The sequence below is a fragment of the Bufo gargarizans genome, chromosome 6 (genome assembly GCF_014858855.1).
Source record: "Bufo gargarizans isolate SCDJY-AF-19 chromosome 6, ASM1485885v1, whole genome shotgun sequence".
Lineage (NCBI taxonomy): Eukaryota > Metazoa > Chordata > Amphibia > Anura > Bufonidae > Bufo > Bufo gargarizans.
Window position 1 is genome coordinate 240057376 of NC_058085.1, and position 24731 is coordinate 240082106.

The 24731-nt window shown below is 47.1% G+C and overlaps 1 protein-coding gene across 1 annotated transcript; it reads left to right on the top strand.

Annotated features, from left to right (window-relative positions):
* The first annotated feature begins 528 nt into the window (after nt 1–528).
* LOC122942106 (oocyte zinc finger protein XlCOF19-like) lies at nt 529–20115 on the top strand. The gene is made up of 3 exons (XM_044299602.1): nt 529–636; nt 6124–6720; nt 19954–20115. Exons 1-3 carry the CDS (start codon nt 529–531, stop codon nt 20113–20115), a joined length of 867 nt encoding a protein of 288 aa, XP_044155537.1.
* The last annotated feature ends 4616 nt before the right edge of the window (nt 20116–24731 follow it).

Consider the following 24731-nt stretch of genomic DNA (forward strand, 5'->3'; position numbering starts at 1 on the left):
TCCGCCGGGGGAGGAGATGCGGAATCCTTGTTCTCGATGACCTGGAGTCGTGCGTCGATGTCCGAAATCGAGGATGCCAGATTGTTTATGGTTGCGTGGAGCTGGGTCAATGATAGCTGGATGGTCGACATGGAGACCAGGTCTTCGGAAGTTCTGGGTGGTTCAAGGGCCCTGGGCGTTTCAGGAAAGAGCAGGCGGTATAGCTCTGCCTTTCGAGCTGATGCGGAGTAACGGATCCCCTTCTTTTTGAGTTCGGTGATCAACTTGGGGATGGTCCAGTGCCTGTATGAAGCACGGCTGGCTGCCTCGGAGATTGCCGACTCCGGGATAGACATCGAGTCTTCAATGTCAGACACGTGGGACATGGTATCGGGAAGGATGGCCCTCGTTAGAGCTGGACCCTGTTGGGAGGATCTCAATTGAAATGACAAAACCCATGCAAATAACCCCACGGAAAATTATTATTATTTTTTATTTTTTTTTTTCTTACCTGGAGTCAAGAGGAATTGGGGTGGAAAAAAGGGGGACATGGGAGCAATCAAAAGCCCGGGAAAATTCACGAAGAGGGTGAGACCTCGCAACCGCAACCTGGGACGTGTAAGTGAGGCAGAATTTAACAGGTACCTGCGTGAAGAGGTACGCCGAACAACATTTCTGAAAACGGAACTTACGCAGATGATGATCAGGAAGAACGAGACCTGCATGAGGGAAGAAAAATGACAACCTGAGCGGGCCAGGAGTTAACGAGAGTGATGGATTGTGCCGAAAAATCGGACTGGAGACCCCGGGGTATCCCGGGAGCTGGTTGCTGGGTCCCGAAAAACGAGACCGAAAGCCGAGATGCCCCTGGTGACGAGGCCTCGGCTGGGTGTCAACGTGGAATTTTACCATGGTGGCCGCCAGCGAGGCGACATGACCCGCGCATGACGGCGACGGAGAGCCAACGGGACCCAAGTGAGAGAGGTGAAGAGCCTGAACTGACCGTGATGGCAGGTTGAAGCCGAAAAAGCGTGACAGGACAGTGGAGAGGGAGTTGACCAGGATGGACAAGGACAGGTGAAGGACCTGACGGGACGACTGAACAACATTGAGTGACAGTGGGAGAGTCAGGCGACCGGCCCTGAACATCCGTGCGGATCGTGAAGGAGACAAAACTGAGCCTAACAAGCAAGGGGACATGACGAAATCTGACCGTATCGGGCGCCCGGACATGAAGGGTAACAGAACATGAAGAGGAAGCTGGAAAAACAGGTGACAGGACACGAGAAAAACTGAACCTCAAAAAGGTGACAGGACATGAAATGAACCTGAAGTGTCAGGTGAGAAGGCACGAACGGACCTGAACGTGACAGGCGGCAGGACATGAAACGAACCTGAACGTGTCAGGTGGCAGGACACGAAACGAACCTGAACGTGTCAGGTGGCAGGACACGAAACGAACCTGAACGTGTCAGGTGGCAGGACACGAAACGAACCTGAACGTGTCAGGTGGCAGGACACGAAACGAACCTGAACGCATCAGGTGACAGGACACGAAACGAACCTGAACGTATCAGGTGACAGGACCCGAACAGAACCTGAGAAACATGGAGACAGGACACGAGAGAGAACAAGAACGTATCTGGAGGCGGGACAACGAGGTGAACCTGAATGGCTCAGGTGACCGGACCTGAAGAGAACCCGACCGGATCAGGTGACAGAACACGAAGAGACCCTGAACGGATCAGGTGACAGGACACGAAGAGAACCTGAACGAATCAGGTGACAGGACACGAAGAGAACCTGAACGAATCAGGTGACGGGACACGAAGAGAACCTGAACGAATCAGGTGACAGGACACGAAGAGAACCTGAACGAATCAGGTGACAGGACATGAAGAGAACCTGAACGAATCAGGTGACAGGACATGAAGAGAACCTGAACGAATCAGGTGACAGGACATGAAGAGAACCTGAACGGATCAGGTGACAGGACGTAAAGAGGACCTTGACGGAACAGGGTGACAGAAAACGAAAAATTTTATTTTTTTTTTTGCCAGGAGCAATGGACGGGTGGGGGGGGGGCTGGTGAGGGTGAAAAAAACACGCCTGTGCCGTGCAGCGTGCCAGGAGCCAGGAAGGGGGGCCTGACTTGCCCTGCTGGACCGTCCTGGGCAAGCTCCCCCTACCACAGCTCCGACACCGGAAACCGGGGTGCACCTCTGAGGAGTGATGGCGTGCTCCGGTGGTCACTGACCCTGCCGGAGACTGCCTGGCCCGTCAGGGAAGTTGTTCCTGGCAAAGGTGTGCAAATTGAAAAACGTGCAGGGTGGAAGCAATAGGCGCCTGTTTCCACAGTCCCTTGTGCCGTGTTGGACCGCACAGCGCCCCCTGTAGGCCGCCCCGGGCCAGGAGGAGGAGCTGGTGTTGCCGGTGCGCGTTCCCGCAGCATGCTGCCGCCAGGTCAGATTGCGTCATGTGCAACAAGCAATTCATGATGGGAAAATGCAACATGACACCAGTTTCTGCTGGTTGCTAGGGCAGGCCCTGCTGCGGGGACGGCGACAAAACCCCCGCTGCTGCCCGCGGCCCCCCCGACGCCCGGCTGCGGTGGCCATTTGAACCGAGGATGGCGCACTTGAGCCTGACGAGGGTGCCGGACGTGGGAGGGGCCGGGCGGAAAAACAGCAGGGGGTTGCAGGATGGGTGTACCGCGCAGTGATGAGGAACAAAATGTTTGAAGAAGCGGGCTCTCCGGTGAGCGAGGTGAAACGGAGGGGGAGGGGGTCATGAGACTGGGGCCGGCCGGCCGGGCGTACCGACGGGCGGCAGTACGGAACTGGGCCCAAGTAGCTTACCAGAGGAGATGAAGGACGCCGCCGCTGCTCGTCTGCACAGGGAAGGCCGGAAACCGGAAGTCGCACCCGGATGACGTCACCGAACACGAGAATGCGCACCACGCGATGCCGGCGTCTGACGGAGCAGCGAGGGAAGGTTAAGTACCCTATGCCCCTCCCACAAATGCAGGCTGGAAAACCAGCCTGCTGTACATATATATATATATATACATACACACATACACTTCCCCCTTTATTTTTTTTTAAGCGGTGGCCGAGTGACCGGGCGAGAGCGGAAAGGAAACAGGAATGACCATGGTATAAAAAGGATCGCAACCTACCGGAATCCACGGACAGCGCTGCCAACTCTCCGGCGACACTGAAGACCTAGGAATGGAGGCTCGTGATGAATGAAGGAAGGCTCTGAGCTGCGGAGGTGCGTAAAGCCACCACCCGGCTGGACCTTACCTGAAACCTGGCACCGTGGAATGACCGGACACGGAGACGCCCTGCGACACAATTGAGGATGGATCGAAATTCCGGTGGCCTGAGGCCCTGCTTACCTGAAATAAACTAGCGTTGGTACGAGACCCGGAGAGAGGTGTGATCTGGTGGCACTGGAATGAAGCGACGGAGAACCAGGATGCAGCCTGGGCGTCATGGCCAACTGCTGGGTGACCCTGAACTGCCAGAGTCAGGGCCCGAAGTTGCGCTGCATGCAACAAGACCTGCGGGAAACAGAAATCCAGACACGAACCGGGTAACCAGGAACCAGCCGGACCCTGCTGAGAAACCCCCGAGCGTTCCAGGCAGAGGCATGGAACCTGAGCGATTCAGGCAAATACATTGAATCCTGAGCGAATCAGGCGCTTACCTACACCTTTCGTGAAGATGACGGACCCTGGGTGCGTCGGGCATTACCCTGAACCTGGGTGGACCTGGCCACCACCTACCCACTGAGAGACCCGGGAAAATACAGACGCCTGAGCGATTCAGGGGAATACATGACCAGACTGTTCCTTGAAAAATATGCAATAACTATATGTGACCGGAACGTAGTACGACTGCGAGAAGGCTTGTGTCGGTCTGAGTAACGTACCTGGGATTAGAGGCTACTACCTGTACTGATGTCTTGGGTTACCTGACCTTGGTCCAAATGTCGTACAAGTGAACGGTCAGAACATGTTCCTGAGAGGACAAATCCATAAAGTTCGGAAGGGAAAGAGAACATAACTGAGGAGGGTGACGGGACTGGGTGACCAGGAGATAGAGGTAGGTATGAGCCTGGGGAGCCAGGAGGTAGAGGTAGGTGTGAGACTGGACGAACCAGGAGACAGAGGTAGGTGCGTGCCTGGGCGATCCAGGAGGCAGAGGTAGGTGCGTGCCTGGGCGATCCAGGAGGCAGAGGTAGGTATGAGCCTGGGCGATCCAGGAGGCAGAGGTAGGTGCGTGCCTGGGCGATCCAGGAGGCAGAGGTAGGTATGAGCCTGGACGAACCAGGAGACAGAAGAAGGTGCGTGCCTGGGCGATCCAGGAGGCAGAGGTAGGTGCGTGCCTGGGCGATCCAGGAGGCAGAGGTAGGTATGAGCCTGGAAAGCCAGGAGGTAGAGATAGGTGTGAGCCTGGGCGAACCAGGAGACAGAAGAAGGTGCGTGCCTGGGCGATCCAGAAGGCAGAGGTAGGTGCGTGTCTGGGCGATCCAGGAGGCAGAGGTAAGTATGAGCCTGGCGAGCCAGGAGGTAGAGGTAGGTATGAGCCTGGGCGATCCAGGAGACAGAAGTAGGTAGTAGATGAGACAGCAGTATATAACGTGAAGCATAGACATATAACATATGGCACAGACGCCCCCATAGAGTAGGTGACTGCAGTGAGCGTTTGGTGACCGCTGAATGGGTATGGCGTGTAGTGACGGCCTGGCCAAGTTGTGGTGAGACCCCCGGGTTTGTTTTTTTTTTCCACCGTGCTGACCTAGGTCCCTTCCAGCCCAGCTGGGGAGGGGGGGCCCGGGGCCGTCCCCCTGAATGAGGAACCGAGGGTGACTGCCTCGCTCCCGCTGCCGCACGGCGGGAGTGCGTATGAAATGGCTGGAGATTGGAACCTACCGATTAAATTGTATGTATACTTTATTTATTTGAACCAAAAAAAATAAAAATTCCTTTAAATTTCCCTTTTTTTTTTTTTTTTTTTTTTGAGGGCATGGCCCGACGTTGCCCGGGGCTAGATACCCCTGCTTCCCGCGTGTGGTTTGTTTGACGGGGGTGCCAGCCTGGGGGCAGTAGACCTAATGGGAACACTAAAATGCAGAAAAATGTTTACTCCAGGGATCAGATTTCAGGCATAGACACAAGCTTCTGTGAAATCAAGCTACACTGTGAATTTACTTTAAACAAACATCTGCTAATGGCCTATCAATCATGAGGAGGGATCCATAGGAAAATGGCCCAACAGTCTGTGCTTAAATCTTTTAGCAAGTGTCATGGAAAGGTCACTGAGGAGGGGGGGGGGGGGATTTCAAGAAAATGGTCTTGATATACTGGTCCACAATGCAAAGCCATTGCTTCCGCCTGGTGGCAGCGGACAAGATAACTGCTATGGAGGGTTTGTGATGAATATCTATATTCTCAGGCCTGATGGAAGCACTCCGGCATGCGCTCCAAGCTGGAACGCACGCCGAACACATGACCAGGCCCAGGCCCGGCCGAGGGATTCCGGCGTGCGCTCCAAGCCGGAACGCACGCCGACCACGTGACCCGGCCTATGCCCTGCGGCGGATTTCCGGCGTGCGTTCCAGCGCGGACTGCAACGGAGCCGGGTGAGGACGGGGGCCGAGTGGAGAGGGGGACCCGCAGGCCAGACCCTGCCCCCCCTGCTGTCTCGGGGGGAGTTGGAGGAAGGTAAAACACAGTGAAAATGTACAGAACTATATGCAAGTTGTATTTCAATGGGAATTGAATGTAATAATTAGTTCACGTGGAACACAGGAGGGAACCAAGGAATAACCAGAAGCAATTTGAGGCAAAATGTGTATCGGCATGCGTTCCACGCTGGGACGCACGCCAACTCTGGGAGCCGGGAGTATGTGACCGCGGCTGATGGAGCCCTTGTGGCGCATTGTTTGCACAGAATTACCTCTCCTGAAGACGTGACGGCAGCATATGAAAACGAAACGAACCAGATGAAAGCAACTCACGACGTGCACGGATGCAGTACCAGAGCAGGCGACTCCCTATCCAGGTGTGAACAGAAGCGCCCTGAGGAGCTGGGGGCTGGAGCTTAAGAAGGTAAGATGCCCCTCCCACAAATTCAGGCTGACTTTTCAGCCTTCCACATATCCGCTACTGGGGAGTATATTACATACTACCATAAAAATAAGCCAACAGAGAGACTCTTCTTCTGTTCAGAATGTGGTAAAACCTTCAATCGTAATTCACATCTCATAAGCCATCAGAGAAGTCACACGGGAGAAAAGCCATACTCTTGTCCTGAATGTGGTAAGCAGTTTATGAGGAGTTCACATTTAGTCAGGCATAAGAGAATTCACACAGGAGAAAAACCCCATTCATGTTCAGAGTGTGGGAAGCACTTCATCACAACTTCAGATCTTGTGATACATCGGAGAACCCATACTGGAGAAAGACCCTATCATTGTTCAGAATGTGGGAAGAGCTTTGTCTGCAATTCTGTTCTTATCAAACACCTGAGAACTCACACAGGAGAGAAACGACATTGCTGTCCTGATTGCGGCAAGTATTTTACTACCAATGCCTATCTTGTTGTTCACCAGAGAATACACACAGGAGAAAAACCATTTTCATGTACCCAATGTGGAAAGAGTTTTACTTGTAATTCCGTTCTTACCAAACATCGGAAGATCCACACAGAAAGGAGCAGCAAATCGAATCTTGTTAGACCAGATAGAATCCGGGCATGGCAAGAATTTTATCCTTGCCATCAATGTGGGAGAATTTTTGCAAATAACACACAATTTTTAAGTCACCAGGAAATTCACTTAAGAGACGCATATACTGAATCACAACTTGTTGGACACCAGACCAGTCATAAAGGAAAAAAATCTAATTTTTGTTGGGACTGTGGTAAATCTTTTGCCAGTAAAAGACATCTTGTTCTGCATCAGAGACGGCATATACAGGTCCTTCTCAAAAAATTAGCATATTGTGATAAAGTTCATTATTTTCTGTAATATACTGAGAAACATTAGACTTTCATATATTTTAGATTCATTACACACCAACTGAAGTAGTTCAAGCCTTTTATTGTTTTAATATTGATGATTTTGGCATACAGCTCATGAAAACCCAAATTTCCTATCTAAAAACATTAGCATATTTCATCCGACCAATAAAAGAAAAGAGTTTTTAATACAAAAAAAGTCAACCTTCAAATAATTATGTTCAGTTATGCACTCAATACTTGGTCGGGAATCCTTTTGCAAAAAATTACTGCTTCAATGCGGCGTGTTATGGAGGCCCAGGATGCTTCGATAGCGGCCTTAAGCTCATCCAGAGTGTTGGATCTTGCGTCTCTCAACTTTCTCTTCCCAATATCCCACAGATTCTCTATGGGGTTCAGGTCAGGAGAGTTGGCAGGCCAATTGAGCACAGTAATACCATGGTCAGTAAACCATTTACCAGTGGTTTTGGCACTGTGAGCAGGTGCCAGGTCGTGTTGAAAAATGAAATCATCATCTCCATAAAGCTTTTCAGCAGATGGAAGCATGAAGTGCTCCAAAATCTCCTGATAACTAGCTGCATTGACCCTGGGATTCACAGATTGAACATACAACCCTGTTCACGGGATTATAGTAGAATTAGGTCAAATTCACACACGGGTGTCACAGAAAGAACCATTTAATTCTAAAGCTTCACTTTTAATATTTATATTTAAAATTAACGACCCATAATGTATAAGAAATATATAAACAAGAAAAAGAAATAAAGCAAATATAAATCTATCCCACTTGACTTCTTGGATGTAGGAGATCAAGTGAATGATAAATAGGGGCAGTGTCCCTAATGGATTCCCCTACAATTATGGCCCTGCCTGAAAACGGAATGGCCGCCCCGATAGGGGGGATCCCGTATCTCGTACCTCCTGTAATGCCCTGGAGGACCCTGATACAGGTGACCGATGATAGTAATCCTATGGGGAGACCAGTACTAGTCTACAGGTGTGCCAAAAATAAGAAATGCTTTATTTGTACTCCCCATAGGATTACTATCATCGGTCACCTGTATCAGGGTCCTCCAGGGCATTACAGGAGGTACGAGATACGGGATCGCCCCTATCGGGGCGGCCATTCCGTTTTCAGGCAGGGCCATAATTGTAGGGGAATCCATTAGGGACACTGCCCCTATTTATCATTCACTTGATCTCCTACATCCAAGAAGTCAAGTGGGATAGATTTATATTTGCTTTATTTCTTTTTTTTGTTTATATATTTCTTATACATTATGGGTCGTTAATTTTAAATATAAATATTAAAAGTGAAGTTTTAGACTTAAATGGTTCTTTCTGTGACACCTGCATTGACCCTGCCCTTGATAAAACACAGTGGACCAACACCAGCAGCTGACATGGCACCCCAGACCATCACTGACTGTGGGTACTTGACACTGGACTTCAGGCATTTTGGCATTTCCCTCTCCCCAGTCTTCCTCCAGACTCTGGCACCTTGATTTCCGAATGACATGCAACAGTCCAGTGCTGCTTCTCTGTAGCCCAGGTCAGGCGCTTCTGCCGCTGTTTCTGGTTCAAAAGTTGCTTGACCTGGGGAATGCGGCACCTGTAGCCCATTTCCTGCACACGCCTGTACACGAAGGCTCTGGATGTTTCTACTCCACACTCAGTCCACTGCTTCCGCAGGTCCCCCAAGGTCTGGAATCGGTCCTTCTCCACAATCTTCCTCAGGGTCTGGTCACCTCTTCTCGTTGTGCAGCGTTTTCTGCCACACTTTTTCCTTCCCACAGACTTCCCACTGAGGTGCCTTGATACAGCACTCTGGGAACAGCCTATTCGTTCAGAAATTTCTTTCTGTGTCTTACCCTCTTGCTTGAGGGTGACAATGATGGCCTTCTGGACAGCAGTCAGGTCGGCAGTCTTACCCATGATTGCGGTTTTGAGTAATGAACCAGGCTGGGAGTTTTTAAAAGCCTCAGGAATCTTTTGCAGGTGTTTAGAGTTAATTAGTTGATTCAGATGATTAGGTTAATAGCTCGTTTAGAGAACCTTTTCATGATATGCTAATTTTTTGAGATAGGAATTTTGGGTTTTCATGAGCTGTATGCCAAAATCATCAATATTAAAACAATAAAAGGCTTGAACTACTTCAGTTGGTGTGTAATGAATCAAAAATATATGAAAGTCTAATGTTTATCAGTACATTACAGAAAATAATGAACTTTATCACAATATGCTAATTTTTTGAGAAGGACCTGTAGACGAGAAGCCATATTCCTGCTCAAAGTGTAGTTAATGTTTCATGGAAAGAAGACATCTTACACGTCATTTAGAAAGTCACCAAAGATAGAAAATACAATCATTTATTATATGGTTCTACATTTTTGTACTTATACAATTATTCAGAATATGTTTCTCTATAAAGTTCAAAAAGCAATTAATAAATTGCTCCCATAGTCAAAATAAGGCCCCTTTCACACGAGCGAGAATTCCGCGTGGGTGCAATGCGTGATGGGAATGCATTGCGCCCGCACGGAATTCGGACCCATTCATTTAAATGGGTCTGTGTACATGAGCGGTGGTTTTCACGTATCACTTTTGCGTTGTGTGAAAATCGCAGCATGTTCTATATTCAGCGATTTTCACACAAAGCTGACCCCATAGAAGTGAATGGGGCTGCATGAAAATCGCATCCCATCCACAAGTAAGTGCGGATGCAATGCGATTTTCACAGATGGTTGCTAAGAGATGTTGTTTTTAAACATTCAGTTTTTTTATCACGTGTGTGCAAAACGCTGTAAATCACATTGCACCCACGCAATAAAAACTGAATGAAATTGCTCAGTTTTCATCGAACGCATCTGGACATAACGCGGACGCGCTCGTCTGCAAGGGGCCCCTTTCACACAAGCGAGTTTTCCGCTCGGGTGCAATGCGTGACATGAACGCATAGCACCCGCACTGAATCCTGACCCATTCATTTCAATGTGTTTGTGTACCCACATCAGTTCTGTGTTGCGTGAAAAATACATCATGCTCTGTATTCTGCGTTTCTCGCGTAGCCCTGGCCACATAGACGTGAATGAGCCTTCAGTGAAAAACGCATTGCATCTGCAAGCAAGTGCGGATGCGATACGTTTTTCACTGATGGTTGCTAAGAGATGTTGTTTGTAAACCTTCAGTTTTTTATCACGCGCGTGAAAATGCATCAAAACGCATTGCACCCACGAGGAAAAAACTGAACGCAATCGCAGACAAAACTGACTGAACTTACTCGCAAAATGGTGCGAAGTTCACTGAACACATCCGGAGCCAATCCGTCACGCTCGTGTGAAAGAGGCCTACCAGTTCATGGAAATAATAAAGAAACTGTGATACAGACTTCTCACCAGCTTGTAGGTTTTCAGCCAGAGATTCCACTCTGCAAAGTGGTCTTGTCCAGGGTTCTTTCTCTCAGACCAAAACACACACCAGCTGCTCTCTGGCAGCGTGTGTCACTACCAGAGGCTTTGAGACGTTCTCACAGCTCTGTTTCTCCACCCCTGTGATGATGTCACTACTAGAGCTTGGAGGAGTTCCCTCTGCCCTGTTTCTCCGCCCCTGTGATGAGGTCCTTACTTTCTGTTTCCTTCCTCCCAGCTGTCCCTCCTGTGTTTGATTTCACTGCCTTTAAATCACCCCTCCTCCTTTGTAGAGGTGCGGATTATACTTTTCATTTGAGCTGTATCTCTCGCTTGAGTTTCTTCACCTGTGTGATATCTTTTCACTGGATCTGTGTTCTGCTGAAGCAAGTACTCCGGATATTGTCTGCTGACTTTGGATCTGTTTTCTCTGCAGCTGCAGCTCCTTCAGTTAAGTGTTCAGACATTGTGTGTTTCTGTTTCTTTGCTGACTGGATCCGAGGCGACCCCGGTTCCGTCCATATACTGAGCAGGGCACCGGTGGCCGTTCCCCTTCCACTATTGTAGGGGTTTCAGTGGTCATCAGCCTTAGGTACGCGGGCATGTCTCGATCCACCATCTGGATCTGGACATGTGCTTAGCAGCTTAGGGAGAGCATTTAGGGTCTGACAGGGGTCACCCTTTATCCTCCCTAGTTTGGGTCCGGTCAGTTGCTATTCACTGTGTAGGCTCTTGTTGCTCATTTACAGCCGTGACATTATAATCCGCCAAACCGTCCTTTTTTGACATGGATCCGCTTTCTGACCTGGTTGACCGCATGCAGGGTCTTTCTTTGGAGGTAGCGGATCTCCGTCAATCTATGACTCAGCTTCAAGCATTGGGCTCTGCTCCAGCCCATGGAGTCTGTTGCGAGCCAAAGGTCTCACTTCCGGAAACGTTCTCCGGGGGCAGTGAGAATTTTGTTCGTTTCAGAGAGGCATGCAAACTCCATTTTTGCTTGTATCCCCATTCCTCTGGTAATGAGGAACAGAGGATGAGGATTGTCATCTCCCTGCTCAGGGGTAATGCTCAGACTTGGGCTTTTTCGTTGCCATCGGGGGATCCCTCCCTTCGATCCGTTGAAAGATTTTTTGTGGCCCTGGGGCAGATATATGATGACCCGGATCGTGTTGCTCTGGCCGAATCTAACTTACGTTTTTTATGCCAGAACAAACTGTCTGCGGAGCTTTATTGTTCTGAATTTCGGAGATGGGCAGCTGATTCAGGTTGGAATGATGCTGCACTCCGGAGTCAGTTCTCTCATGGTCTCTCTGAGAGATTGAAAGATGCGTTTGCTTTCCATGAGAGACCAACGTCCTTAGAGTCTGCCATGTCATTGGCGGTACGCCTTGACAGGCGTCTAAGAGAAAGAAGCGAGACCTCTCTGTCCAGCCATTTTCAGTCTAGGTGCAGTGGTGCGGACTCATTCAGTGTGCAGGGGCCTCATCCTCTCTCGGTTCCCTCTGAGGAGGAGCCCATGCAGCTAGATCGACTTGCCCCTGATAAAAGAGGATTTAGTCCTCAGAGAATGGTGTGTTTTTGTTGTGGGGGCATAGGTCATTTGGCAAATGTTTGTCCGTCTAGGAAATTCTTGAACTGTACTAAGAGTTATAATAAGAGAAAAACCTCAAAAGGTAAATCATCAAACTCTGCTTCATCTGCTACTTTGGGCAAAGTTGATGTAGGATTTGATGCTTTTCCTCTGACCTGCAGTTCCCGTTTTTCTCCTTTCTGCCAGGGTAGCGCTAGGGAGCAAAGTCATTTCTTGTGAGATTTTTGTCGATAGTGGAGCGGCCGTCAATCTTATTGATACTCAATTTGTAGCCATGCATGGTTTTCAGGTTTGCACATTAGAAAAGGATATACCTGTTTTTGCTATTGACTCTGCTCCACTCTCACAGAGATCCCTGAAGGGCATTGTTCACAATATCCGGTTAGCGGTAGGTGACACTCATGTGGAGGATATATCTTGTTTTGTCCTTAACGGATTGCCTTCTCCTCTAGTTTTGGGGTTACCCTGGCTCACTAGACATAACCCCACTATTGATTGGCAAGGAAGGCAAATAAATGAGTGGAGTGAGTTTTGTAGAGAGAATTGTCTCACAGCGATTTTTGCAGGGGTGTCTACTAAAACGGTGCCATCATTTCTCTCTGATTTCTCGGACGTGTTTTCCGAGAGCAGTGTTCAGGAGCTACCTCCTCACTGGGAGTTTGACTGTCCCATTAACCTCATTCCCGGCGCCAAGCTGCCAAAAGCACGCCTCTACAATCTCTCACAACCGGAAAGAATCGCAATGCGAACTTATATCTCTGAGAGTCTTGATAAGGGGCATATTCGTCCCTCAAAATCACCTGTTGCCGCTGTTTTTTTTTTTTAAAAGAAAGATGGCTCTCTGAGACCTTGCCTAGATTTTAGGGAGCTGAACCGTATCACGATTCGCGATCACTATCCCCTTCCTCTGATCCCGGACCTCTTCAACCAAATTGTTGGGGCCAAGGTTTTTTCCAAATTGGATTTGAGAGGCGCGTACAACCTGGTCAGGGTCAGAGAGGGGGATGAATGGAAAACGGCCTTTAATACCCCTAACGGGCATTTTGAGAATCTTGTTATGCCTTTCGGCCTGATGAATGCTCCGGCCGTCTTTCAGCATTTTGTTAACAGTATTTTCTACCATTTAATGGGGAAATTTGTATTGGTGTATCTTGATGATATTTTGATTTTTTCCCCTGATGTTCACACCCATCAGGATCATCTTTTTCAGGTTCTGCGGATTCTGCGGGAGAATAAATTTGTCATGGTCTTACCTCCTTGCTGTTCCCTTCGTTTGACATGTGCTGGCGGCCATCTTGGTTTCTGGGTTTTCTTGTAGCCTCCCACCCTGCGGCTCCTCCTTCCCACTGGGAGGAGCTGGATGCCTAGCTCATATATATAGGAGGTCTGTGGCTTCAGTTCCTTGCTTGGTCCTCCTGTGTTCACATGCTTCCAAGACTGCTGCTGCTTCTGGTTCCTGATCCTGGCCTCGTCTGACTACCCCGTTGGTTCCTGATTCCGGCTTCGTCTGACTACCCCGTTGGTTCCTGATTCCGGCTTCGTCTGACTACCCCGTTCGTTCCTGTTCCTGGCTTCGTCTGACTACCCTTCTGGTTCCTGACCTCTGTCTCCGCAAGACCCTGCTTCGGTTTAGCCATCCGTTCGGACTTTGCTACGGCTTGCTCTTCAATAAAACCTTCTTATTTTTCACTTATCTCTTGTTGTACGTCTGGTTCATGGTTCCATGACAAAATTGTACGCCAAGCTGGAGAAATGTGTTTTTATGGTATCGGAGATTCAATTTCTGGGTTTTCTCCTCTCTGTTTCTGGTTTTCGCATGGATCCGGAGAAGGTCCGTGCTGTGCTGGAGTGGGAGCTTCCTGAGAATCAGAAGGCATTGATGCGCTTTCTGGGTTTTGCGAACTATTACAGAAAGTTCATTTTGAATTATTCCTCTGTTGTCAAACCCCTCACTGACATGACAAAAAAGGGGGCAGATTTTTCCTCTTGGTCGGAGGAGGCGCTTGCAGCTTTTTCTAAGATTAAAGAGAGTTTTGCGTCTGCTCCCGTCTTGGTGCATCCCGATGTTTCCTTACCTTTTATTGTTGAGGTGGATGCTTCCGAGGTGGGTGTGGGTGCGGTTTTGTCCCAGGGCCCTTCTCCTGCCAAGTGGCGACCCTGTGCCTTTTTCTCTAAAAAACTCTCCCCGGCAGAGAGAAACTATGATGTGGGAGATAGGGAGTTGTTGGCCATCAAGTTGGCTTTCGAGGAATGGCGCCATTGGTTGGAGAGGGCCAGGCACCCTATCACCGTTTTTACCGACCATAAGAATCTGGCGTACTTGGAGTCGGCCAGACTTATGAATCCGAGACAGGCCAGATGGTCTCTGTTCTTCTCCAGATTCAATTATGTCGTTACATTCCGCCCTGGGATCAAAAATGTGAAGGCTGATGCTTTCTCTCGCTGTTTTCCGGGAGGAGGAAACTCCGAGGACCCGGGTCCCATTTTGGCGGAGGGGGTGGTTGTTTCTGCTCTGTATTCTGATTTGGAGGCCGAGGTCCAGGCTGCCCAGACTGAGGTACCTGCCCGTTGTCCTCCTGGGAAGTTGTTTGTGCCTCCTGAGTTACGTCACAAACTCTTCAAGGAGCATCATGATACTGTTCTTGCTGGTCACCCCAGGAGTAGAGCCACGGTAGATCTCATTGCTCAGAGATTTTGGTGGCTGGCTCTTCGTAAGTCGGTGGAGGGTTTTGTGGCTGCTTGTGAGACGTGCGCTCGCGCTAAGGTCCCTCGTTCATGGCCTTCAGGTCCCCTTCTCCCGTTACCCATACCTTCCCGTCCTTGGACACACCTCTCCATGGACTTTATCAAGGATCTTCCACGTTCCTCAGGGAAGTCGGTGATCCTGGTGGTGGTGGACCGTTTTAGCAAGATGGCTCATTTTGTACCCTTCCCTGGTTTACCCAGTGCTAAAACGTTGGAGCAAGCTTTTGTCGACCATATTGTTAAATTGCATGGCATTTCCTCGGATATTGTTTCCGATAGAGGCACGCAGTTTGTGTCCAGATTCTGGAAGGCTTTCTGTTCTCGCCTGGGGGTTCGGCTGTCCTTCTCTTCTGCTTTTCACCCGCAGTCGAATGGTCAGACTGAACGCATCAACCAGAATCTGGAGACATATTTGCGCTGTTTTGTGGCAGAGAACCAGGAGGATTGGTGTTCATTTCTCCCTCTTGCTGAGTTTGCTCTGAACAACCGTCGCCAGGAATCTTCTGATAAGTCACCATTCTTTGGTGCATATGGGTTCCATCCGCAGTTTGGGACATTCTCGGGAGGGGCTCCCTCTGGTTTGCCTGAGGAGGAGAGATTTTCCTCGTCTTTGTCTACCATTTGGCAAAAGATTCAGAGTAATCTTTGAAAGATGAGTGAGAAATATAAGCGTGTGGCTGATAAGAGACGTATGCCTGGTCCGGACCTGAATGTGGGTAATCTGGTGTGGTTGTCTACAAGAAATATTAAACTGAAGGTTCCCTCCTGGAAATTGGGTCCCAAGTTTATTGGGCCTTATAAAATCTTGTCAGTCGTCAATCCTGTTGCCTTCCGTCTTGATCTTCCACGGGTTTGGAAGATACATAATGTATTTCACAGGGCTCTTTTAAAACCATATGTCCAGCCCACGGTACCCTCCTCTTTGCCTCCTCCTCCGATTTTGGTTGATGGCAATCTGGAGTTTGAGGTTTCTAAAATTGTGGACTCTCGCATTGTCTGCGGTTCTCTTCAGTACCTCGTTCATTGGAAGGGTTATGGTCCTGAGGAGAGGATGTGGGTTCCGGTGTTGGACATTAAAGCCACTCGCCTCATCAGGGCATTTCATAGGGCTCATCCTGAGAAGGTGGGTCCTGGGTGTCCGGAGTCCACCCGTAGAGGGGGGGGGGGGGTACGGTCACTACCAGAGCTTTGAGACGTTCTCACAGCTCTGTTTCTCCACCCCTGTGATGATGTCACTACTAGAGCTTGGAGGAGTTCCCTCTGCCCTGTTTCTCCGCCCCTGTGATGAGGTCCTTACTTTCTGTTTCCTTCCTCCCAGCTGTCCCTCCTGTGTTTGATTTCGCTGCCTTTAAATCACCCCTCCTCCTTTGTAGAGGTGCGGATTATACTTTTCATTTGAGCTGTATCTCCCGCTTGAGTTTCTTCACCTGTGTGATATCTTTTCATTGGATCTGTGTTCTGTTGAAGCAAGTACTCCGGATATTGTCTGCTGACTTTGGATCTGTTTTCTCTGCAGCTGCAGCTCCTTCAGTTAAGTGTTCAGACATTGTGTGTTTCTGTTTCTTTGCTGACTGGATCCGAGGCGACCCCGGTTCCGTCCATATACTGAGCAGGGCACCGGTGGCCGTTCCCCTTCCACTATTGTAGGGGTTTCAGTGGTCATCAGCCTTAGGTACGCGGGCATGTCTCGATCCACCATCTGGATCTGGACATGTGCTTAGCAGCTTAGGGAGAGCATTTAGGGTCTGACAGGGGTCACCCTTTATCCTCCCTAGTTTGGGTCCGGTCAGTTGCTATTCACTGTGTAGGCTCTTGTTGCTCATTTACAGCCGTGACAGCCTGTCTCTTAATTAGTTTCTTTTCCACCTGCTTGAGGTAGGAACACCCGGGATGGAGTATGGGAGTGACCTTTCCACCCAACTCTTCAGTCACTCCTAAATCCCGGGCCCAAACTCCAGCTACCACAAACTCAGTGATCTCACATCACTGGTCACAACATCACTGTATCACTGAGAGTAGCAGCCTCAGTGATACATACCTGCCATCTATGACTTCACCCATTGAATGTCTACAATATACAGTGGATATAAAAAGTCTACACACCCCTGTTAAAATGTCAGGTTTCTGTGATGTAAAGAAAAAACTGTGATGTATAAGATAAATCATTTCAGAACTTTTTCCACCTTTTAATGTGACCTATAAACTGTACAACTTAATTGAAAAACAAACTGAAATCTTTTAGGTAGCGGGAAGAAAAAAACTAAAATTATGTGGTTGCATAAGTGTGCACACCCTTAAACTAATACTTTGTTGAAGCACCTTTTGATTTTATTACAGCACTCAGTCTTTTTGGGTATAAGTCTATCAGCATGGCACATTTTGACTTGGCAAATCATCCCACAGATTTTCAATTGGATTCAGGTCTGGGCTCTGGCTGGGCCATTCCAAAACTTGAATCTTCTTCTGGTGAAGCCATTCCTTTGTTGATTTGGATGTATGCTTTGGGTTGTTGTCATGCTGAAAGATGACGTTCCTCTTCATGTTCAGCTTTCTAGCAGAAGCCTGAAGGTTTTGTGCCAATATTGACTGGTATTTGGAACTGTTCATAATTCCCTCTAGCTTAACTAAGGCCCCAGTTCCAGCTAAAGAGAAATACAGCCCCAAAGCATGATGATGCCACCACCATGCTTCACTGTGGGTATGGTGTTCTTTTGGTGATGTGCAGTGTTGTTTTTGGGCCAAACATATCTTTTGCAATTATGGCCAAAAAGCTTAAGCTTGGTTTCATCAGACCATAACACCTTTTCCCACATGCTTTTGGGAGACTTTAGATGTGTTTTTGCAAAATGTAGCCTGGCTTGGATGTTTTTCTTCGTAAGAAAAGGCTTTTGTCTTGCCACTCTACCCCATAGCCCAGACATATGAAGAATACGGGAGATTTTTATCACATGTACCACACAGCCAGTACTTACCAGATATTACTGCAGCTCCTTTAATGTTGCTGTAGGCATCTTGGTAGCCTCCCAGACCAGTTTTCTTCTCATCTTTTCATCAATTTTGGAGGGACGTCCAGTTGTGCCATATTTTCTCCACTGTGTTCCATGGTATATCTAATACCTTGGACATTCTTTTGTACCCTTCTCCTGACTGATACCTTTTAACAATGAGATCCCTCTAATGCTTTGGAAGCTCTCTGTGGACCATGGCTTTTGCTGTGGGATGCGACTAAGAAAATTTCAGGAAAGACCAACTAGAGCAGCTGAACTTTATTTGGGGTTAATCAGAGACACTTTAAATGATGGCAGGTGTATGCTGACTCCTATTTAACATGATTTTGAATGTGATTGCTTAATTCTGAACACAGCTACATCCCCCACTTATGCAGCCACATTATTTTAGTTTTTAGTTTTGTTTTCTTCCCTCCACTTAAAAGATTTCAGTTTGTTTTTCAATTGAGTTGTACAGTTTATAAGTCATATTAAAGGTGGAAAAAGTTCTGAAATGATTTATCTTTGTCTCATTATTTTACATCATAGAAAAATTACATTTTAACAGGGGTGTGTAGACTTTTTATATCCACTGTACAAATATATATATATATATATATATATATATATACACTCACCTAAGGAATTATTAGGAACACAGGTTCTATTTCTCATTAATGGGATTATCTAGTCAACCAATCACATGGCAGTTGCTTCAATGCATGTTGGGTTGTGGTCCTGGTCAAGACAATCTCCTGAACTCCAAACTGAATGTCAGAATGGGAAAGAAAGGTGGGCAACAACAGCAGAAGACCCCACCGGGTACCACTCACCTCCACTACAAATAGGAAAAAGAGGCTACAATTTGCACAAGCTCACCAAAATTGGACTGTTGAAGACTGGAAAAATGTTGCCTGGTCTGATGAGTCTCGATTTCTGTTGAGACATTCAAATGGTAGAGTCCGCATTTGGAATAAACAGAATGAGAACATGTATCCATCATGCCTTGTTACCACTGTGCAGGCTGGTGGTGGTGGTGTAATGGTGTGGGGGATGTTTTCTGGGCACACTTTAGGCCCCTTAGTGCCAATTGGCCATTGTTTAAATGCCACGGGCTACCTGAGCATTGTTTCTGACCTTGTCCATCACTTCATGACCACCGTGTACCCATCCTCTGATGGCTACTTCCAGCAGGATAATGCACCATGTCACAAAGCTCGAATCATTTCAAATTGGTTTCTTGAACATGACAATGAGTTCACTGTACTAAAATCAGTCACCAGATCCCAACCCAATAGAGCATCTTTGGGATGTGGTGGAACGGGAGCTTCGTGCCCTGGATGTGCATCCCTCAAATCTCCAGCAACTGCAAGATGCTATCCTATCAATATGGGCGAACATTTCTAAAGAATGCTATCAGCACCTTGTTGAATCAATGCCACGTAGCATTAAGGCAGTTCTGAAGGCAAAACAAAAGGGGGTCCAACACCGTATTAGTATGGTGTTCCTAATAATTCTTTAGGTGAGTGTATATATATATATATATATATATATATATACACTATCTACACCCCTCACATTTTTGTATATCTTTTAATGGGACAACAGTGACGATATGACACTTTGATACAAGTACGGCTTGTATAACAGTGTAAATTTGGTGGGCCCTCAAAAATAACTCAACACACAGCCATTAATGTCTAAACCGCTTGCAACAGTGAGTGTGTGACGGATGGAAGGGAAGAGTGCAGCCCTGATATCCACCCGCACCTCTATCCCTACCTACTTGCACAGCCCGTCCTAACTGACTGTGTACAACTTGGCAGCAGTCCCTCACTTAGATACGTGCAGGGGCCTAAAGAAGATAAGAGTAGTACTGTAACAGAGTCAAGGAAGCCAAAGTCAAAGCCGGGAGGTCACGCAGGTACACGGAGCAATACAATTACAAGGTCAAAACCATTCCGAAGTCAGAAGCAAACAAGATGTCACGTCAAGGGAGGTCACATGGTCGAGGTCAAAAGCAAAGCCGAGTTCCAAACACACGAAAGACACAATATGCGAAAATGTTGGTAAAGGGTAGAAGGCTTCTTAAATAGCCCCGACTGGTGAGTCGCGTGACGTGGCTAGCGTCACATGACTCGCATCACACATCTCAACACAGCTGAGCGCCGATTCATCCTTATACGCTCTCAGCTCCCCAGCTGCTCATTCTCTAGAGGATGGAGGACGCCAGCCATGCTGAGGAGGCGTGCGCGGCCGGGTGCTCCCCGTCCTCTGGTTACTGTGGAGACAAGGACGCCAGTCGCGTCCTCGCTCTTCTAGCTGCGTGGGATGCCGGAGGCGCTGCGAAGGGAGAGCGCGTTGCAGGCTCCCCGTAACAGAGTGCACCCCTAAGTGAAAATGGCCAAATTGTGCCCAATTAGCCACTTCCCTCCATGGCATCATATGACTCATTAGTGTTAAAAAGTCACTGGTGTGAATGGGGAGTAGGTTTGATAAATTTTGTGTTACCGCTCTCACACTCTGTCATACTGGTCACTGGAAGTTCAACATGGCACCTCATGGCAAAGAACTTTCTGAGGATCTGAAAAAAAGAATTGTTGCTCTACATAAAGATAGCCTAGGCTATAAGAAGATTGCAAACAATTAACAAGACAGGTTACACTCAGAACAGGCCTACCAAATGGTCGACCAAAGAAGTTGAGTGCACTTGCTCAGTGTCATATCAAGAGGTTGTCTTTTCAAAATAGATGTATGAGTGCTGCCAGCATTGTTGCAGAGGTTAAAGGGGTGGGGGGTCGGCCTGTAAGTGCTCAAACCATACACCGAATGCAGTATCAAATTGGTCTGCATGGCTGTTGTTCCAGAAGGAAGCCTCTTCTAAAATATGGTGCTGAAGACAAGCTAACTAAGGACAGGGATTGCTGGAACCATGTCCTGTGGTCTGAGAAGACCAAGATAAACTTATTTGGTTCATTTGGTATTAAGTGTGTGTTTGGTGGGAACCAGGTGAAGAATACAAAGATAAGTGTATCTTGCCTACAGTCAAGCATGGTGGTGGGAGTGTCATGGTTTGGGGCTGTATAAGTGCCGTGGCTGTGGGGAGCTACAGTTCATTGAGGGAACCAGGAATGCCAACATGTACTGTGACATACTGAAGCAGAGCATGATCCCCTTCCTAAATTCACAATGCCAGTGGTTGTGTCTCTCCAATTACAAATCTGGCACATAAACTGGTGGCACTGGATAGAAAAACGCTTTCTGTCCAGCACTATTTTACATCTGGCATAAAAACGGATGCGATACATGATCTGAACAATCCTATATAAAACTATGTGATCAGTTTCCCACTGGTGTTTCTGTACCACGCTGAAGGGAAAATGAAATGGATGGCCAGATATACAGTATATGAAGTCGCCGTTAGCTGTGCATTGTTAGGGTATGGCCACAGGTAACAGAAAATCTGTGGCTTATTTGGCCAAAATCCACACCAATATGTGTAGATTTTGCAGTGGAAGTAGTTGTGGAAACACTGAGGATCTGCTGGAGGTTTCATCTTCTGTATTGCAAAGGGTTAAATCATAAATTGACATGCTGCATATTTAAAATCCACACCTCATTTCACATGTCAAGTTACGTGTGGATTCTGGTGCAGTCACTCTTTCTTTGCTTCTCTAAATGCTGTAGATTTTCCACTGCGGAGACTCCACAGTGCTTAGGCCAGGTTTACATATGTGCTGTGAAACCCGGAAATCTGGTCCAGGGGAGGAACAGAATACTGGAATTCACTGTATCCGATATATATGCCAGCTATCGGCCAGACAAAAAATACTATAAGCAGCATTTTTGTGTCTGGTGGAAAGCCGGCATATATACCATAAAGCTGCTGGATCACATTGTAGTGGTAACCCTTTTGCTACCAGCGCGTACATGTACAGCGCTGGAGCGATGGGCAAACATGGAGCCTGCGAGCACATGCAGCTGGCGTCATGGCCGGGGGGTCTCTGCTGTTTCAAACAGAAGAGACCCATGGCTAATTACTGTGATCGGCAATAATGCCAATTGCGGTTTTTAAAGACTTTAGATGCCGCCATCAAGTGAGATCACAGCATCTAAAGGGTGAAAAACCCGCAAGCTCACTCTTCCGGGCTTCTTACCGGCATCCTATTGAGGCCTCTTGCACACGACCGTATGTATTTTTCGGTCCGCAAAAAACAGATCCGCAAAACATATGGATGACATCTGTGTGTATTAAATATTTTCAGAACAGAGCAGCTGGCCTCTAATAGACCAGTACTATCCTTGTCCGTAATGCGGATAACAATAGGACATGTTCTATTATTTACTGTATGTGAGAACTAGAGTAGGCAGATTAATGCAGTCCTTCCCCCTTGCTGTGTCATCATCATTCCTACTTTTCTTATTGCTCCCAAAAAGTCATATCTTGCGATTCTTCATCTGCGCTATTCTTTCAGCTCTTTTGATCATCCAACCAGGATAACCCCTTGTCAACATGCGTGCAGCGACGATGCGGCACTCAGACATGAACGCCGCATCGTCGCTGCAATTTCTGCTGGCACGTACCATTTCACTCACCGGTATGGACATAATAGTATGCATGGGGTGATGGCTATTCGCCCTCAAGATCGCATTGCCAGCAACTGGTTTACGGTAAGTGGATGAATGTATATTCCGATAGGGGAAACCCGTAAGGGTCAAGTCAAGGAAATTAATGGTAAACATATCCTGTAAATAAGTAAATTTTAGATTGTACAGATTGTCATTAAGATTGTGTGCAACGCAGTAATCAAAGCAAAAGGTGGCTACTTTGAAGAACCTAGAATATGACATATTTTCAGTTGTTTCACACCTTTTTGTTATGTATATAATTCCACATGTGTTAATTCATAGTTTTGATGCCTTCATTGTGAATCTACAATTTTCATAGTCATGAAAATAAAGAAAACTCTTTGAATGAGAAGGTGTGTCTAAACTTTTGGTCTGTACTGTATGTCATGGGGAATAGAAGGATAAAGCGATGACACATCACTGGTAAGCCAGGTAAAATTGGGAGACCATGTTTTCTGATAGAAACTTCTAAGAACATCCCCAGTATCTTTAATATACCCTGGCACTCGTTTAACAAGGGGCTGTAAAATCCCATCCAACCACTCCCCGAATTTTTCGGCCATGCCAGAGACAATGGGGCGCAGTGGAGGTGGATTTATAGTGTTTATGGCTAACATAGCCTAAATCTGTACCCTTAATTAAAAGGGCGAGATACTGTACCTGAAAATCATCAATTGGATTACATTTTAATTGTTTGTAAGTGGAGGTGTCCAGAACAATATCCATCATTTGTTGTTTGTACACCATTTTATCCAAAACCACCACTGCGCCCCCTTGTCTGCCATTTTTACAATAATGTCATTCTTGTTTTTTAATTCCAGAAGGGCATTTCTTTGAGATTTGGACAAGTTGTTTGAATAGGAGTTAGCTTTTTTTTGGACAGAGAGAAGCCGTTTCTTGACAACCTCTTGGAATAAGTCCATTCCTGGTGTGCGTGAATTCAGTGGATAGAACCGCGAATTCCGGGTTTGAAAATCTGAAACCTGAGGAATCGCAGTGCTACCGCCCGAATCTGACTAGAGCTCAATCAAATTAACCAAAGACTGTTGTTCAATAAAAGACGTTTGTAAACGCATTAGTACAGGGGTATGAATAGGAGAGCTGTTTAGAAGTTTCCTCCGACCCATGAAAATGTCTCTTGACCATAAGATCTCTAATAAATGTATTAATATCCATAAGGGTTTAGAATAAGTCAAAATTATGGGTCAGAACAAAGTTCAAACCAAGTCTCAAAATATTGACCTGTCAGTCAATACTTCATTTGATAAATTAATCTCTTCAAAATAATTTGCAGTGCCCACACTGGGGTTTATTTCTTGTGATGCCGAGTGGCCATGGTATGTGGCTTTTTTGTGTTTGCGGCCCCCTCTTCTGGATAGTTTTTTTGAATTCTTATCCAATTTGCCTTTATTTTTTGTTTTTTTATAATAGGAAATTTTGTTAAACAGGTGCCAGGGTATATTTAAGATACTGGGGATGTTCTTAGAAGTTTCTATCAGAAAACATGGTCTCCCAATTTTACCTGGCTTACCAGTGATGTGTCATCGCTTTATCCATATAATTCCCCATGACATAGCTCTACTCACATTGGAATCCCATTTTCATAAATACAGCCGCCACAAACCACATTTTATAGATTATATTATAGAAGTCACAGATTTTTTGTTGACTCATAACACTTTTTCTTTTGACAGCTTATTCTTTTTACAGATTCGGGGAGTTTCTATGGGGGCCAAATTTCCCCCCTCATTAGTGAATATATCGATGTCATATTGGGAGGAAAGGTTTATTTATACTACTGACAATCCTTTTTCAGCGGCGCTTGAATGGTATGGCAGGTACATCAACGATTTGCTCATAATATGGAGCGGCGATGTACCTGCCATACATGATTTCATGCGCTTGAGGCCTCATGCACACGACAGTATTTTTTCTCGGGCCGCAAAACGTGGTTCCGTTGTTCCGTGATCCGTGGCCGTTTTTGCTTCCGTTGTGCTTCCGTGTGTCCGTGTTCCCGTTTTTTTTGCGGACCGTCAGAAATCTAGGAATGGTTAAAAAAATGGCATTTTAATATCTCCACCCAGGATACTGGTATAAATCAGGGGCACCTGAGTATGCATTGGTGGCCATTTTCTGTAGTCTTTCCAGAGTACAGAGGTTATTTTGGCTGCTTTCTCTTTGCTGTATCACCATGTCTGATTCTGAGGACGAGGTCTTGCTGCATTGGCTGGTTTCTCGGCGTTGGGGACAGCGCACTCCTTTTGGGTCCATCCGATTGTTTCACAACGGCACCGGAAAGGACACTTCCATACCCTTTACCAAGATCTTCGCCGCCATCCGGAGAAGTTCTTTTCCTTCTGTCGGA